General features: G+C 39.3%; 1 protein-coding gene across 1 annotated transcript in view; it reads left to right on the forward strand.

Annotated features, from left to right (window-relative positions):
- Positions 1–16174, forward strand: part of LOC130100351 (polyamine-modulated factor 1-binding protein 1) — a 239432-nt gene that overhangs the window by 137951 nt on the left and 85307 nt on the right. The window contains exon 7 of the mRNA XM_056265779.1: positions 4176–4247. Within this exon, the coding sequence (XP_056121754.1) occupies positions 4176–4247 (72 nt within the window). The remainder of the gene's footprint in view (positions 1–4175; positions 4248–16174) is intronic.

The raw sequence follows: 16174 nt of genomic DNA on the forward strand, positions 1-16174 counted from the left end.
CCGTGGATCTGAGCTCTAGCAGATGTCTCTCTCTAGGGGGCTGGGTTTTATATTGGAGTTATACATAGCCATGGCTGAGGGGCTGCTGAGAAAAGGTCAAGCCTTGGTGAGCGGGTCTGATTATAGCTGGGAAATAAGTGTTCCACGGGGCTGATTGCAAGGAGGTCACCTCCACAAAGGGTCAGATTGAATGAGTTTGTCTGTATGTGCCCTTGGAAAGAAGATTCTATTGCATTATGTTTCTCGTGTCTGGCGCCGCCCTGTAGGTGGACAGATTCTCTGCGGAGCTTAGTTTGGTCTGGTCCACGGTGTTGGAAAAGTGCAAAGAGGCCCAAGAAGAACTGGAGAATGAGCTGTCCGTGCTGAGCCGGTGCCAGGAAGGGACGCAGGATGCCCAAAACAGTGCGATTGGATAATTCACAATTTACAAATACAGTCGCACTGATGGTGACTACTGTATATGCACTAGAGTAGATGTACTAATGGAAATGTATTCAAAGTCCTGTTGTGGTGCCATACATGATTTTTATTGTTAACTATAACCATTTAAAAAAAAAGTTGTTTCTTGAAACAAAATAAACGTTAACTTAAAATAAAATATATATATTTTTTTTATTTCAGCTAGTTGCCAAGGCAAGGTTTCTCGTTTTCGTTTAGTTTAAAGAGGCGGTATAATGCCCTTTTCACAAGATGTAAAATAAGTCTCTGATGTCCCCAGAGTGTGTATGTGAAGTTTTAGCTCAAAACACCCCACATTTTGACACGCCGTTTTTGTGTGAGTCCCTTTAAATGCAAATAATCTGATGCTGTTCCCGGCACAGAGGGCGGAGCTTCAACAGCTCCAGTGTTAGCGATTACCTTACACAGACACGCACTGAAAATTTCAACAACTTTTAGCCTTTTATGTTCCAACCGGAGTCAGACAATGATGGAGAGACTTGAGAAGAAGTGACAACATGTAGAATGCAACTGGACATTTCTGAATGGTTAGTTGACGAATTTATGTAGCTGATGTGGAGTTAACTATCTTCTAGTCATTGATTAGCATATTCTGTCATGATAATCTATAAATCGCGTTCCCGGGGGCGGGGTTTATGTAAATTTTAGGGTTAGTGATGTCACTAACCTGTGAAAGAACCTCATTGTAGTCCCTACCAGCCGTTTGTTGTAGTCCTTAAAAAGCGATTTTCTGTAAAAGAAAATATCTCCCTTTGCTTTGAACTTTGAGCGTTGTAACTTTGCAGATGTTTATGCAGCAACATTACACACTAACTAAAGTTAGAAAAGACAAATCATAATCAACCACCCCTTTACCTTGAATTTTACATAAAAACTAAAACTAAAAGTGAAAACTGAAAATTAAAAAATCTAATTTAAAATATTAACAAAAAATATAATGTATAAAAATATAATAAAATAACACTGGTACCATGGTGCAGTGATGCTATCAGCTGGTGATACCATAGTACTGAATGATAAATATTTATAAACCATAGTATATACGTGGTATTCCAGGGTACTTCAGTGAATACCATGGGATGTGTCCAAGAAACCATGGAAATACTGTAGTACTTGTTTGTATGTCAAATAAGTTTCTTACAGTTTGTGTCATTCATATACCATCTGCTTCCTGCTCATAGGCTCTCACCTCTCTGTAATGTCACATGGTCTGGGAGTCATTACTGCGGTTAATGCTGTTCTGTTTATCCAGTTGACCTCTACTCATTTTACTGAGATGTCTTAAGCAATTCTACAGACTTTAGATTTTTGGAATAGTTTTTTTATTCAATTTTTTTCTGAACACACATTATACTGACAAGATGTTTTAGATAGTTTAAAAAACAAAAAATATCAGCAGACAGGGGAGAGTTGTTGCGCTTACCAGTGTACAGCTTTCATGTTCTTAAATTGTATTTTGATTGTATTCATGCGAATGTAACTTCTTCAGTTCTACTTGCCCCACTCCGAGCAGGATTCGAACGGGTGTTTCTGGCACGGGACGGTAAAGAACGCAGCCTCTAACGCACCTCTTGAGGCCAAGGGAGTGAGGTTTACTTGCACAGCTGGCCTCCGTTACACTCACCCCGCTAAACCTCACTCCTACCCTAAGTCACGGCATCAATATAACCCCTCTGGTTCTACTCGCCCATATCTCTGAGCGGGATTCGAACATACGTTTCCGGCATGAGAGGCTGGCGCGTTAACATGGATGATAAAAAACACAGTCTTTAGACGCTAGCATGCCTCTTGAGGCCAAGGGAGTGAGGTTTACTTGCACAGCTCTTACTAGCTGGCCCCCGTTACACTAATTTGACAATAAAATTAGTTGAAAAAAAGTTTGGTATATTAATATTTACAGGCCAGTAGTTAAAATGTGAATTTGTTTTTAAATTTGTGTTCTTTGTTTTGTTCAGAATTTCTTTTTATTTTATTTAGATTTTTTTTCCAGAAGGGCTGAATTTTGTATTAAATGGAATAGTGCATGGCAGAAAGCTTTTGATCTCCTTGTCAGGACATCAGTGAGAGTTCATGTGTGCTATGTTCTTATTCTCTGTGACTATTATCTTTTGTTCATGATCTGGTGCCTTAATCAAATTTCCTCTATTGAGAAGCATAGTATTTTTCAGCATTTCCTGCAAAGAATCAGACCTAAAATGTATACACATGGACAACATTGTTTCCTTTAAGGCATAACTCAGCCTGAAATGAAAATGTGTTCATTATTTCTCATGACGTCCCAAACTTAATTTCTTCTGTGGAACATAAAAGGAAGATTTTTTTTAACAATCATACCGTGACTTTAGATAGTCAAGCTCGAAAAATGTCTAAAAGGCACCATAAAAGTACCATAAAAGTGGTCCATAAGTAGCTTTACTCACTCACACACCAAATTTTCTAAAGCCTTATAATAGCATGATGTCAGGGACAGAGCAAAATTCAGTCATTGTAAATCAAATCTCACTTATGACATACAAGTGTCTTTTTACACCTGGACGCCCTCTGAAACGCTTTTGAGATGGATTTAAATGTATTTGGGGGTTGAAGGCACATATGTAAATTCTACTCATCCCAAAATGTTAAAAAATAAGCGTGTGAGAGCATTATTGGAGATGCTATATGATATGTTATAGCCAGATATGACAGGTCAAGTGCAACATGCATAGCCGCAGATTCAATAAAATTCACATTTATTTCTATAGCGCTTTTCTCAATACAAATCGTGAACTCTGTTAAATTTGCATATAAAGCGGGAGTTGTAGATTGGATTTATATTTGTTTTTGCAGAGACATCTATGTGGCCAAGAGTAAATGGGACTGTTTTAACAAATCAGATTAGTAAAAACACATGAAGTGACCAGGTGTAAACAGGCCATAAGTCGCATGGACTACTTTACGGAGAGTTTTGTCCTTTTCTGGAAAGAAAGAAATAGAGTTTAGAAATACATTATGGTGAGTAGATAAGAGAATTTGGTTACACTTTATTTGAAGGTGTCCTTGTTACAGTGTAATTATACATTTAAGTACAAAGTAATATTAACTAACTACCAGTAATTACTATAGGGTTAGGATTAGGGTTTGTTGCATTTAATTATGCATTGTTTTCTGTTATTAGTACATGTAACAAAGAAGACACTGTTAAATAAAGAGTTAACAAGATTTTTTTTTGGGGGGGGGGGTGATTCATCCCTTTTAAAATCATTATTTCTCCAATGCACAGCTGGACAGTTTGCTTTTTGAGAGAACTTCACATCTGAGACTTCCACACTCTGAACGGCCATGATTTTCACATAGAAATGAAGCTGCGTTTGTGATCGAAACTGTGGCCGCATTATTACTCACCGGTGGCTCTGTGAGTGTGTACGTGTCGGTCTTGTGTGTTTTAATGACGCATACATCCTTTATCTGCAGACTGCACTTAATCCCAGCACTGCTGGCTCAGGAACAGATTACTGACAGCAGATGTGATGAGAGCAGAGCAGGGAACCTGACACACACACACACACACACCTCCGCTTCTCATTATGACTGACCAGTGCAGCCATTTTCTCACTGCTTTGTTTGTTCTGAGCTACCATCTTTGCTCTGGTTATTGTCTCCTTCTTAAAACATTTCTGTTTGATGGTAAACATTTGTGATGTGAATTTCATGATCTTTGTGCATGTGTGTGTTCACAGGCTGAGCAGATACAGTGGCTGGAGGAGAAAGTGTCCAGGCTGAAATCTCAGCATAGTTCAGTCTGTCAGAAGGTAACTGTCTTTACTACCCCACACTTTTTCCACTTTTTTAACCCTTTCCCCGCCATTGACTGAAATTTCCGGCTTTCCGTGTTTTCACTGTTATACAGGGAACGCTTTTATGCATCTTCTGAAAGAGTACAGAATCCCCTGATCAAAACACAAGTGAAGAAGCAGCAGAAACAAGCGATAGCATATGTAAGCATATGCATATGTAAAATAACGCGATCATCCCACATTAAACTAGCCTGACTTCGTCATACTCATATTCTAGTCAGAATGTGAGTCTGATACTGTTCCATAGGGCTTTGATTATGAGGCGTGTCTTAACCGAACCAGGAAAAAAAAAAACTCTGCACTCAATTGGATAGACCTACAACCAATCAGAGCAACGCAGTGTTTTTTTTTATGAGCTACGCATAGTTGTCAATGTCAACAGAACCTAACAACACGCACGCTGGAAGAAGTAGTAAAATAATGAGTGTTGCTTCTTTTACTTGGTCCTCCATGAGTGCGACCAAAGGAGAAACCACAACGACCACAGGGTTTTCATTGCGTCCCATCTTCTTAGCGACCATCGGAGCCAGCTGATAAAATAAACTTTTGCCGAATCCCGTAGGAAGGACGGCAAACACATCTTTCCGATCGACAAATGCCTTGATTGCAGTTCTCTGTTCGTCTTTAAAAATGAATGCGCTGTCGATTTCTTTTACAACAGACACGATAGCGGAATCTATACATCTCAATTCTCCAGCTGCAGTCATCTTTGAGGGAAACCAGTTCAACCCAAGCGCTCTTTGGTAACGTGATGATTACGTAACTGCAGATCATCTGTCCATCATCGTATAAAGCCCGCCCTGGCAATTTGATTGGCCTGACTAATTCTGAACCGGTCATAATTACTCCTCAATGGATCGAGTCCAGACCGAACTTCCCGACCAAAAAATGTTGTGGGCGGTGTTCGGGCTGGCATCCAGGCTCTAACATTAAACAGCATATAAATCAAAACTGCCTAATGTTACTGAATCATAGAACTTTGGTTTATAGGAAGGTATAGGACTGTGCAAGCATTAGGGGTGTTGATGGACTCTATCTACTCAAACTACTCAATCTATATGTTTTTATCATTAGTATGAATCCGATCCAGATGTAGTCATGATTTTCTCAGTTTTTTGCTAAACAACAACAACAACAACAAAAAGAATCCATGAAGCTAGAATAAAACAAGTTTTTTTGTTTTAAAAATCTGTTCTTTATTTAGATATATTGCATGTTCAGATATTCATACAACAAAATATTCTGGAGGCCATGAAACTGACCACAAAAACAAAAACATTTAGTCCTAGTCAGTTTTTGTCAGCTAAAGATCCTGAACCTAAAGGCATAGAGATACGTTCACAACCTGATTAGACTGCTTTTATGACGTATATTTTGCGATGGAACTTACCGAACATCCAAAACAATACTGTGTGCTGGGCTAAATGAGCTCATTGTATGTGATTAGCCTACATATGATGATATTTTCACCAGCTGAGAACTCATGAAGAGCTTATAAAATGTGTAAAGGAGTCAAAACAGTGGCAGGAATCCCTTCGTCACAAACACAAACCAAGATCTGCTGCGATCCTGTACTGAACTGGTTTGGGCAACATCGTGACTATAACAAGAAAAAACAGGTACGCTTGAGCATTCTGTCCTTTTTTTTTTTTTTGTCCGTGTTGTGTTCATATTCCGTTTGAATCGCACCAGAGTTTGTTTGGAAGCAGACAGTGACCCGTCTTTTCAGTGGTCTCGGCCTGCTTGTTTGGTGCGCATCAGGGTTCAGATGGCAGCGTTTACACTTCTTCAAATGAACCACACTAACAGAGCAATCGCACCAGAGTTTGTTTTAATCCAGCCAAACATGCCAAGTGTGAACACACACTTACAGATCATGTTTTCCAGCATGACTTAAAGCAAATTAAGTGATTGGTTCTTTTAACTCTTTTCAATATTGAGCAATGCAGGGTTAGCTGGTTAGCCTTGCCCAATCTTCTGGTCCAAAGAAGTGTGTTAACCCATTTATTGCCATTCACCTGTGTATAAAAAAAAAAACTATATTTCATCCTCACATTTGCCTATATAATTTTAATATAGTAAAAGTTTGATCAGTGCTCAGTTCTTTTTGGAAGCTCTTAAATGTGCAAAATGGATATTTTTCCTGTCTGCTGCCTTACTTGTCACAGCTGAGGATAGTCTCTAGTGAAGTGTTTGGGACAGTGCACATTCTTGTGGTGCCAACAGCCATCAGCAAAGTTATGACATCCATTGCTGCGTCCCAATTCACAAACTATCCATTGAACATTGAGTATTTAATAATCAAGTTTATACTTTGTTTTGATGGAACTTTGCAACTACATGTCAACTAACTCTCATTAGAGAATTAGTAGCCAGTAGTAGACTGTTAGGTGTTAGGGTTAAGCTTAGTAGTTATGTTAGGGTGACCATATTTTGATATTTGAACCAGGACACTCGGCCCGGCAAACAGATACTCAAATGATACTCGAAGTTTACTCAGAGATGCCTTATTAATTTCAATACATTTAAAGTAGGCCATGCCTCCTCTGTATGAATAGAAAATTGTTATATTACAAGACACAAATTCAGATAGGCTTCTCAGAGGTTACTCAACATGTTTTATTATGACAGGTTTCAAAAATAATTCATGAAATAATGATAGAAATAATGTCTCTTCTTTATTATAAAAATAAATATATAAATAATAAATAACGAAAAGAAATACCTCCAAATTGAGCAAAAATAGCTCTCACAAACTTACAAAAAAGAAATAACAAAATATATTTATATCTTTAGTTTTCTTCCTCTTTATCCTGTTTTTCTTCCTCATCCTCCTTGTTTGCCCATCTATATTTTGCTGTAGAGCTGATTTTTCCCAGCAGTTTTTTGAAAACCAGGACATTTTTATCACTTTATAAAAAACAGCCAGGACGGCCAGGACATGACGTGAAAACAGGACTGTTGGTCACCCCAAGTTATGTACTTGTACTTACAAAGTTACTTATAGTCAGTAGAATGTCTATTGGGGGAGGATCAAAATGGGTTTTTTTTGTTGCAGATTTTAAGCAAACTAGTCTACTAATACTCTAATGAGAGTAAGTTGACATGTAGTTACAAATTTACTTATAGTTAATAGATTGTCTAAAGTGGACATCAAAATAAAGTGTTACCATAATTGATAATATGTATTTCAGCTGCAAGATATAAAGATGCGTTTGGCCATTACCTTTTGGCTATGCAACTTTTTGATGCATCATGCAAAAACATGAGGAGAGTTCTTCACATGAAAGATCTTCGACTGGATACTTCTTTTGTCTCCAAGGCCAGTTTACGGTGCCAGGATGGACGTACATATCCTATGGTACATATGCGGCCCGTTAAAGTCACAGGGCCCTATTTTAACAATCTAAGCGCATGGTCTAAAGCACAGGGCGCAAGTGCACTTAGGGCGTCTCCGCATCCATTTTGGCTAGTTTAACGACGGGAAAAATGGTCGGCGCGTGCGGCGCATGGTCTAAAAGGGTTGTCTCTATTCTTTTAATGAGTAATGGGTGTGTTTCGGGCGTAACGTGCAATAAACCAATCAGAGTCTCATCTCCTGTTTCCTTTAAAAGCCAGTTGCGCTCGCGCGATGGCGGATTCGCTATTTACATGGAGGAATTTGCCAGCGGAAAGACTGAGCGCTTCTCTAGCGAGGAAACGAATCTGCTCATGCATAAATTTAAAAGACCATCTCAGGCACAAAGTGTACGCGTGTTGTGGACCCGCCTATAGGCGCACATTAATAACGCGCTCTTTAAATAACAAAAAAAATATTGCGCCATTGACTTCAGTTGACCAGGTTTTGGTTGGTCAATGGCACAGTCTATTTCAGTTGCCTCAAAATAGCAACGTGCCAACAATGTGCCCGTACACACCTCGTTTCCAGACCAGCACGCCCATGGGCGCGCAAATGCATTTGCTATTTAAATAACGTGGTGCAGGACGTGAAAATGATAACTGCGTCAGGCTGAAACTAGCAAAAAACACTTTTGCATTGCGCCAGGTGTATGATAGGGCCCACAATAATGATGTGGTAGTATGTTGTAAAACGGACCTACTCTTCTCCTACACACTCAAAGCTATGTCATTTTTACAGTTTATGTAGGCGAATTGGGATGCAGCACAATTAGAGACTAAAAGTTCTGTTCCAAATGTGGCAGACTTCACATCGCATACTTCAGGGTGAAAGTATTGCCAGAATTGAACCTGAGTGTCCCACATGAGCACTATAGCAGTAACTGCTAAACCATGGTCCCCCCCCCCCTTTTCTTCTTATTCTTCTCTCTATTCTTTGCGTCTCACTGGTTGTGTCTCCGTAACCCTCCGTCCTCTTGGGGAAGCAGGCAGGCCGCTTGAGCCCTCGTGGAGGTTAATGGTGACTCTGGCTCCAGGTGGGAGTAATCAGCTGTGTGTAGTCCAGCATCTGTAGGCAGCTGTGGGAGCAGGGGTCACCATCCTGAAACCCCTCCCTCCTCTGGCAGAGGAGTGTTAGGGCCCGGAGAGTGCCGAATGATTGCTAATAAAACCTTTGATTGAGAGGAGAGCGGAGTGCCAACCATAAACAGGCTGGATTCTGCCCTTTAATTTCAGCATCTCCAGAGAATTGCTTTTGCTGTGCCGCAGAGCGAGGCTTACACACAAACAGTTAGTTGTCTAGCCTAGAACCCAAGATCTAATTTTGTGTGTGTGTGTGTGTGTGCGTGCGCGCACGTTCGGATGTTTGTCTATTTTGTGTTCCTGGGGACAAAAACTAAGGGCTTTTCATTTTAAATTCTCACTGCTGTAGATGCTGCCTCGACGCTGATAAGAAAGAAAAAAACAATCATTTCATACTGCTGAGAAAATTGGCCGTAGTGCAGCTTAGATGGCAACAGCCTTGCGCAGAACACGCAGGATTCTAATTTGCTTTTTCTGTCAGGTTGAATCGTGTTTTTGAGGTGCGTGTACGTGACTGCATCCAGACGGCTACGGTATATTAATGTAACGTATGATTTACTAAATGCCTTTTTGCAGCACTTCCAGTATATAATCACCACGATCCCCTGTAACGTTCACAACAACACAGAATTTCAGTGCATTTCTGCATAAAACTCAGGCTTGTGTGTGTGTGTGTGTTGGGCTAAGATGAAAGGTTAAGGCAGGAGCATATATCAGACACTAGCGTGCAGTAATAAAGGGCTGGCTATAGAGCTGCTTCTCTCCTTCTGGGAACTGTGCGCATTTTTATAACCTCACTGACAGCAAGATAAAGTGCTCGTCCAATTAGAAAAATATTTGGGCGCATACCTTCCTGCAAGAGTCCCTGGATTTTATTTTTTATTTTTATTCTCAAAACCCGTTTTATCCGGTATTTTTGTTTTTCTAAGGGTTACAGTTGCAGACATTGCAATGCCTGCACTTTACAGCCTCATGCACGCTCCCTGATTAATTCTTAACCCCTTGTCCGTATTCTTTCCTCCTCCTTTTAAGAATAGATGTATTTTGGGGGGCTTTTCTTACAGAGTGCATTAAAATTAAATTCTCTCTTGTTGTTGTGAAAGAGGCGCACGTTAAAAATAATTGGATGAGGGAGAGAACAAAGGGCTGCGCGGCTGCATGGCCCAGCGAGGCGTTAATGCCGTTCCCGCCGCATTGTTCGGCTGTCTGCAACCATCTCCCCAGCCAGACACTCAGCGCTGCTCAAGTCACTTTTAATGTCTGATAATCAAGGTGAATTTTCAAAAAGCTGCCATTTTCAAATGATGGTGTATATATTATGTGGAGATGGGGTTTTTGAGGCAGGGGAGGGGGCCGGCGGTGGATGAGGGCCATGCACAGTGAAAGAGAGACACCTACTGTTTGCGGGCAGAACTGCCGGGACGCGGTGCAGGGGGTTTGACGGTTGCATGACAGATGTGTGATTGGCTTGGGTGTGAGCCGTGTAGCTTACGTGGTTGCGGCGGTGGACAGCTTGGCACTCTGAGAATCAGTGTTTCTTTATCAACTATACTATTCATGGTAAAGCACAGTGAAAGATAGCCAGACTCTATGAAAATGAATTAAACTACTGGGTGACCATGTTGTGCTTTTCAAATAAGAGGAAAATGAAATTTTTAGAATTAGTGATGAATTAGCAATCATTAAGGTAGGCATAAATATACTATTTGCATAAATATGCAACTTGTTAAAAATGTTTTGGTATTTTTAATTTATTTTTAATTTATACATTTATTGCAAAAACACTTTACAACAAGGTTCATTAGTTAACATTAGTTTACTACATTAGTTAGCACGAACTAAAAATTAACTGCACTTATACAGCATTTATTAATCTTTGTTCGTGTTAATTTCAACATTTACTAATACTTTAAAAAAAAATCTTGTTAACATTAGTTAATGCACTGTGAACTAACATGAACAAACAATGAACAGCTTTATTTTTATTAACTAACATTAACAAAGATGAACAAATACAGTAACAAATGTATTGCTCATGGTTAGTTCATGTTACAGTAGTTAATACATACAACCTTATTGTAAAGTGTTACCAAAAAATGGTTCATTGCAGTTCATACTTAATGAATTAACTAGTGTTTAATTTAGCTCACAAACTTAGCTAATGTTTTGTGCTTCGAAATGGTTTGTGTATCTTCTCTTTTTTTTTTTGCCACTGAGACGCACCGGGATGAAAGCACAGGAATTCTTGTGTAATTTTGAATTTACCATTTGGGCAGTGTATGGAGACCGCTATGCGCTACTCTACCTGAACCTGTCTCGCGTTTTTTCACACATACAGCTTGAGTGAGGCATTTTCATTTTGGCGAATGGGACAAATTCTGGGACACGACAGTGTGAAAGCCATAATGTTAATATGGGCATATTTGCTGAAGACATAATGATTGAAAAGTAGTTTGACCAATCGCGTCAATCGACCAATTGTGGTTAGTTGGAATCTATAGTCCCTCATTACCATAGTAAAGTCACATTTTTTACCGTAGTGTGTAGCAACCAAGCTCAGTCTCACTAAACATCCTTTTTTTTTCTTTCTGCAGTGCTTCTGCATTCTCATTTTTCACCCCAGCATGCACCACACCGAGCGTTGCAATACATTATGGAGGTGAATGTATGCAGCACGTAGAATGTAATAAGTGTGTATTTATTTCCTCCAGACTGATATACTCTCTCCTGGCTTGGAGGGGGGAGAGGAGAACAACCATCTGCATTGGAGTCTGGAGAAATGAGCTTGATGTATCATACTGGGTTTTTTTTGTGTGGGTTTTTTGTGCCCAGTACGATCCTTTTTATGACTACATTGTGACTGTTTTTGTCAGTTTTTGGCTTGCTTGTGTATTTGTACACCCCGTATCAAGCAAAGCAAAGTCTCTGCGGTGCAGGACTAAAGGGACTAAATACAAAAATGGGATGGAAGCCTGAAATTGCCGCTGAGCTTTGTGAGGGCTGTGACGCGACAGGGACCAAATGCATTATCCTCTCCATAAGGCCTCGACCAATGATAAAGATGGAGAAAAAATACTTTTTTTGTGTCCTTAGAAGAAAATGTGTGAGTAAAAAGCCTTTGGTCCGGTGCGTCTGTTTTTGTCATTGATTATGAGAGCGGTGGGGTTTGTTTTAAGATGCCTGTCTTCAGTGGACTGACTTAATGCACCGGCAGAGCGGGGGAATGTGAACGAGGAGGACAGGAGCCCGTGTCTTTACTTCTCTTTCATGAAGAGGCCGCTGCGGACGTGTCTTGCTTCCTGAGAAGGATCCTTTCCTCTTTGCCCGTTTATGGCAGCGGATGAGGACGAAAGTATCTTTGAGGCACACAAACATTCATAAACAGAGAGGGAGGCTTTAAATGGGTTGGGTTGTCGAGGGTGTTTGTGGCTTCAGTACTAGTGGATGTGACTCTGACCTGTTGATCCACTGTGCTGCTCAGAATCATCAAAAACGGGAAGTTGGCGCTCATGTCATGCTCTGACCAGACGCAACAGGATAGGTTTCCAGATGCAAGTTTGTCCTCACTGGAAGCGAAAATGCAAATCATAGCCAATCAGAACATATTTAGGGACAGATTTACTAACAGCTTGCTCCAACGCAAACCCTCTTTTGGCGTTTAAAAACTACTGTCAGGATTTACTAAAGACACGCAGTGAAAAATTAGCGCTGAAAAGGCGTGGACAGGGTTATTTTTGCGGCTGACCTTATTGCATATGCATTTGTAGGAGTTTCCCTTTCACACGCAATATTTATGGGAGGAGAGTATTTAAATGAATCACGCAACATGATTTACTAAGGTTTGCGCTAGTCAGTTTACTGGTATTTGCTACACTATTTACCGCCCAAAAAAGCAAGTTTTAAACCAGACGCTAATTTGCGCCGCTCTTGGTAGATTGCGTTGGACATTATGAAAATGTTCCGACTGCCTCTGTTCATTAATGTGTTAGAAGATCACGCACAGAACTTTCCACTCTCATCGGCGCTTTTATGGGATTGCACTCTCGCGCTTATTCGCCCTATTTAGTAAATCTGGCCCTTAGTGTTTAATATTCAGATGTGGAGAAGGATTATGGACCAATTCGATTTCACAATGGGCGGAGCTACCTAGCGGGATTCTGCATACATTTAAATCAAGCGACTGACATAACAAAACAGCTTTTATTGATTGTTACCAGTGTTATTTTAGTATCATTGAGATACTCTTATAATACTTTGAATTAGTTTTTTTGCATCTTACATTTTCATTACATTACATTTCAGTTTTGTCATTTTTGTCATTATTAGTTTTTATTTTAAATATTTCTGTTTTGTTTTATTAATTTTTTGTTTCAGTTTTAAGCAGTGTCCGAATTCTCCCCAATCTATTTGAGGGGACAGCCATTTGTAGCGGAGTCCGAAACCATAGTGGACGTTATCGAGTGCTCTCATTCAATCCCACAATGCACTGCGTGAATGAGTATACAACCGGGGCAGCTAGAGAATACCCATAATGCACAGTAAGGGTCGTGGCGAATGAATTCTCACGTCTTTCCAGAAGATGGTGCAGCTGAATCATTCATCCATCCATTTTCCAAACCGCTGGTCCAATGTGGCTACGTTGTAATATACAGGTATAAATTCCTTTTTAATCGGTTATTAAATTGTTTAATTAAGGTTTATACATAGTTACTATGAAAAAGTTCAAGATAAATCTTTTCATCGAACTATTGGAATGGCCAGTTTGCTAAGTTTCAAATAATTAAAATCCAAATTCATTTACTCATTTTCATTCACTCCCTAGCGTGAACTGTATTATTAGACTAATGTAGGTAATAGTTAATGAGAGTATAGGGGACAATTTCAGACACAGCCTTAGTTTTAGTTATTTTAGTACATCAAGTTAAACCAAATGAAAATGAGCAATATGTGGCATCTAGATGAAAAAAAGGTTTTAGTTAACCATTATAACTTGATTATGTCATTATGAAAGCAGTTTTAATAAATAAAGACAACTCGAGCAGGCAAATCAAATCTAAACAAAGACAAATAACCGAGAACTCAAGACAGAAACACAGTCCAATATATACAGTACTAGAGCAAACGAGCAACCAAACAAGACACAGGTGAAGAACATAAACAGTAACCATCGAAAAAATCACTAAGGAAAATGAACACATGCTAAACAAGGAGATACAAACTAAAAGTCTATAAAAACCTAAATATAACAAGCATACATTTTTATTATAGTTGAATGCCTGATCAAATTAGCCAAATGCTGCTTTTTAACTGCACCACGATAATAGACTATCATTACCAAACATAATTGCGATTAAAAAATTATGTTTGTTTTCAAATACTCCCTCCATATGTCATTGGTTTAGCCAATGTTGCTGTGTTGGACTGCAAATGTGCAAGCGTTAGGATATGATCACATTAGCGAAATATAACATGCAATAAAATTTCTATTGTAAATAGTATGAAGCACTTTCAAACCAAGCAGCTTTCTGTTGATCATCCCTGTGAACATGAGCAATATCTGCCTGGGGAACTTTTTGCCCTTATGCAAAACTCCCGATTCCTATCGGAATGACTGGATTTCGCCGGTGAAAATTCGCTGAGCAATGGTAAATGTGACCACACCTTTAGGGTTAAACACATTTGACCTGCCAGTTATCGGTTGAGAATTCAGAGTTCTGTGATTCAGCTTATATATATATATATATCGTTTTTTTAATTCATACAATTATTTTGGTTGTATCTCTTTGTAAAACTAAAAATATGTTTCTTTGCAGAGTGTAGAGGAAATTTTTTCCCCATCCCCCTTTTATCTTTCCATTCCTCTTCTCCACTCTCCTCTTTGTATCCTTAAAATATTCCGCACATCTCGCTGCAGTTCCGCATGACAGACACCCCTAATATAATCTGTGTGTCTGAATTCTAATTTATACCGTCAGGATAAAATAAATAGTCTGCAGTTAATTATAGGGAGCCAGCGCCTGCCTTTGCCCGGGTGATTTATGAAGTGCGTGCAGGCATTCTCCAACGCATTTTTCTTAATTTATTTTTAATCTGTCTTTCTATTAATTCTACAGCAAACGTCTTAATGATGTGCGAGGTGTGCATTAATGAGAGCAGGTGGAGGGAGGGGAGCTGGGGGTGGGGGTGGGGATGGGGTTCAGGGGGGTCTGGACCTATAGGACCACTATAAGACCCCCCCCCCCCCCCCCCTCTCTCTCTCTCTCTCTCTCTCTCTCTCTTCGCATGTATGTATTTGCTTTGTTCCAGATGCTGTAGGTTCTGAGGCTCAGTGTAAAGTGTTGTAGTATCCACAATGCCAATTCAAAAATGGTGGTACTATGGTACAGTGATAGTATCAGATGGTAGTGGGAACTTTGATATATGTCCTCTTATTACCATATTTATACCAATGCATTACATAGTAGTCCAAGGTACTTTAACGAATACAATGATGCATATCCAAATACCATGGTATTACCATAACATGGTGCAATGGTATGTGACAGGCTAATATATCAGCTGATATGCGGTAATTTTGAGATTTATTGGCATTGTCAAATAACTGTCAACGTGACAATTAACAGAAGTGGTCAAAGTTGCACATTGGAAGCACATTTTTAAACTTTTTTAGTGAATACTGAATATACCTGCATCACTATTACACGATAACCCAACAAATAATTACATATTTGCATAAAACACCACAAAAAGTGAGTCATTTGCTTTAAATAAACTTTGTGCTCTGTCATACACACAACCTCAAATTCAACCAAAAATTCTGTCATCATTTACTCACCCTCATGTCATTCCAAACCGGAATTACTTTCTTTTGCGATAAACACAAAAGAAGATATTTTGAAGATTGTCGGTAACCAAACAGTTTGGTGACCATATACTATATGTACAAAAAACACTGTGAAATTTCTCAAAATATCTTCTTTTATGGCCCTGCTGTATATATGCCTCCCGCCGTCAATATTACCGATACTCTTGACTCGCTTCCAACTCATCAACTCGAATATTATTAAGAATTCAAAGTTTCCATATGGTAGATATGACGTGCTCATAATGAAGGCAACATAACTACTGTGGTATAGACTACTGCTATATTTGCAATAATAAACAGCAATATTAAAAGACTGCAGTTTTTTTCAACTAGCCATCATTCAGCTCCTGGTGGAATTAAATGAAACTTTGGAATTATGACATGTTAGCTGGTATAGTATCATAAATATGATTAAGATATTATGGCAACTCGATTTTTAAAGATGTTTTTATTTTTAAAGATGTTGATGTAGACATGCCATTTTCTCGTGCTCATGTTGATCTTTTAGATGCGTGCAGATGTGTCCCCTCTAAAGTAA

Source organism: Rhinichthys klamathensis, unplaced genomic scaffold (assembly GCF_029890125.1).
Source record: "Rhinichthys klamathensis goyatoka isolate OS25496 unplaced genomic scaffold, OSU_Roscu_1.1 h1tg000240l_1, whole genome shotgun sequence".
Classification (NCBI taxonomy): domain Eukaryota; kingdom Metazoa; phylum Chordata; class Actinopteri; order Cypriniformes; family Leuciscidae; genus Rhinichthys; species Rhinichthys klamathensis.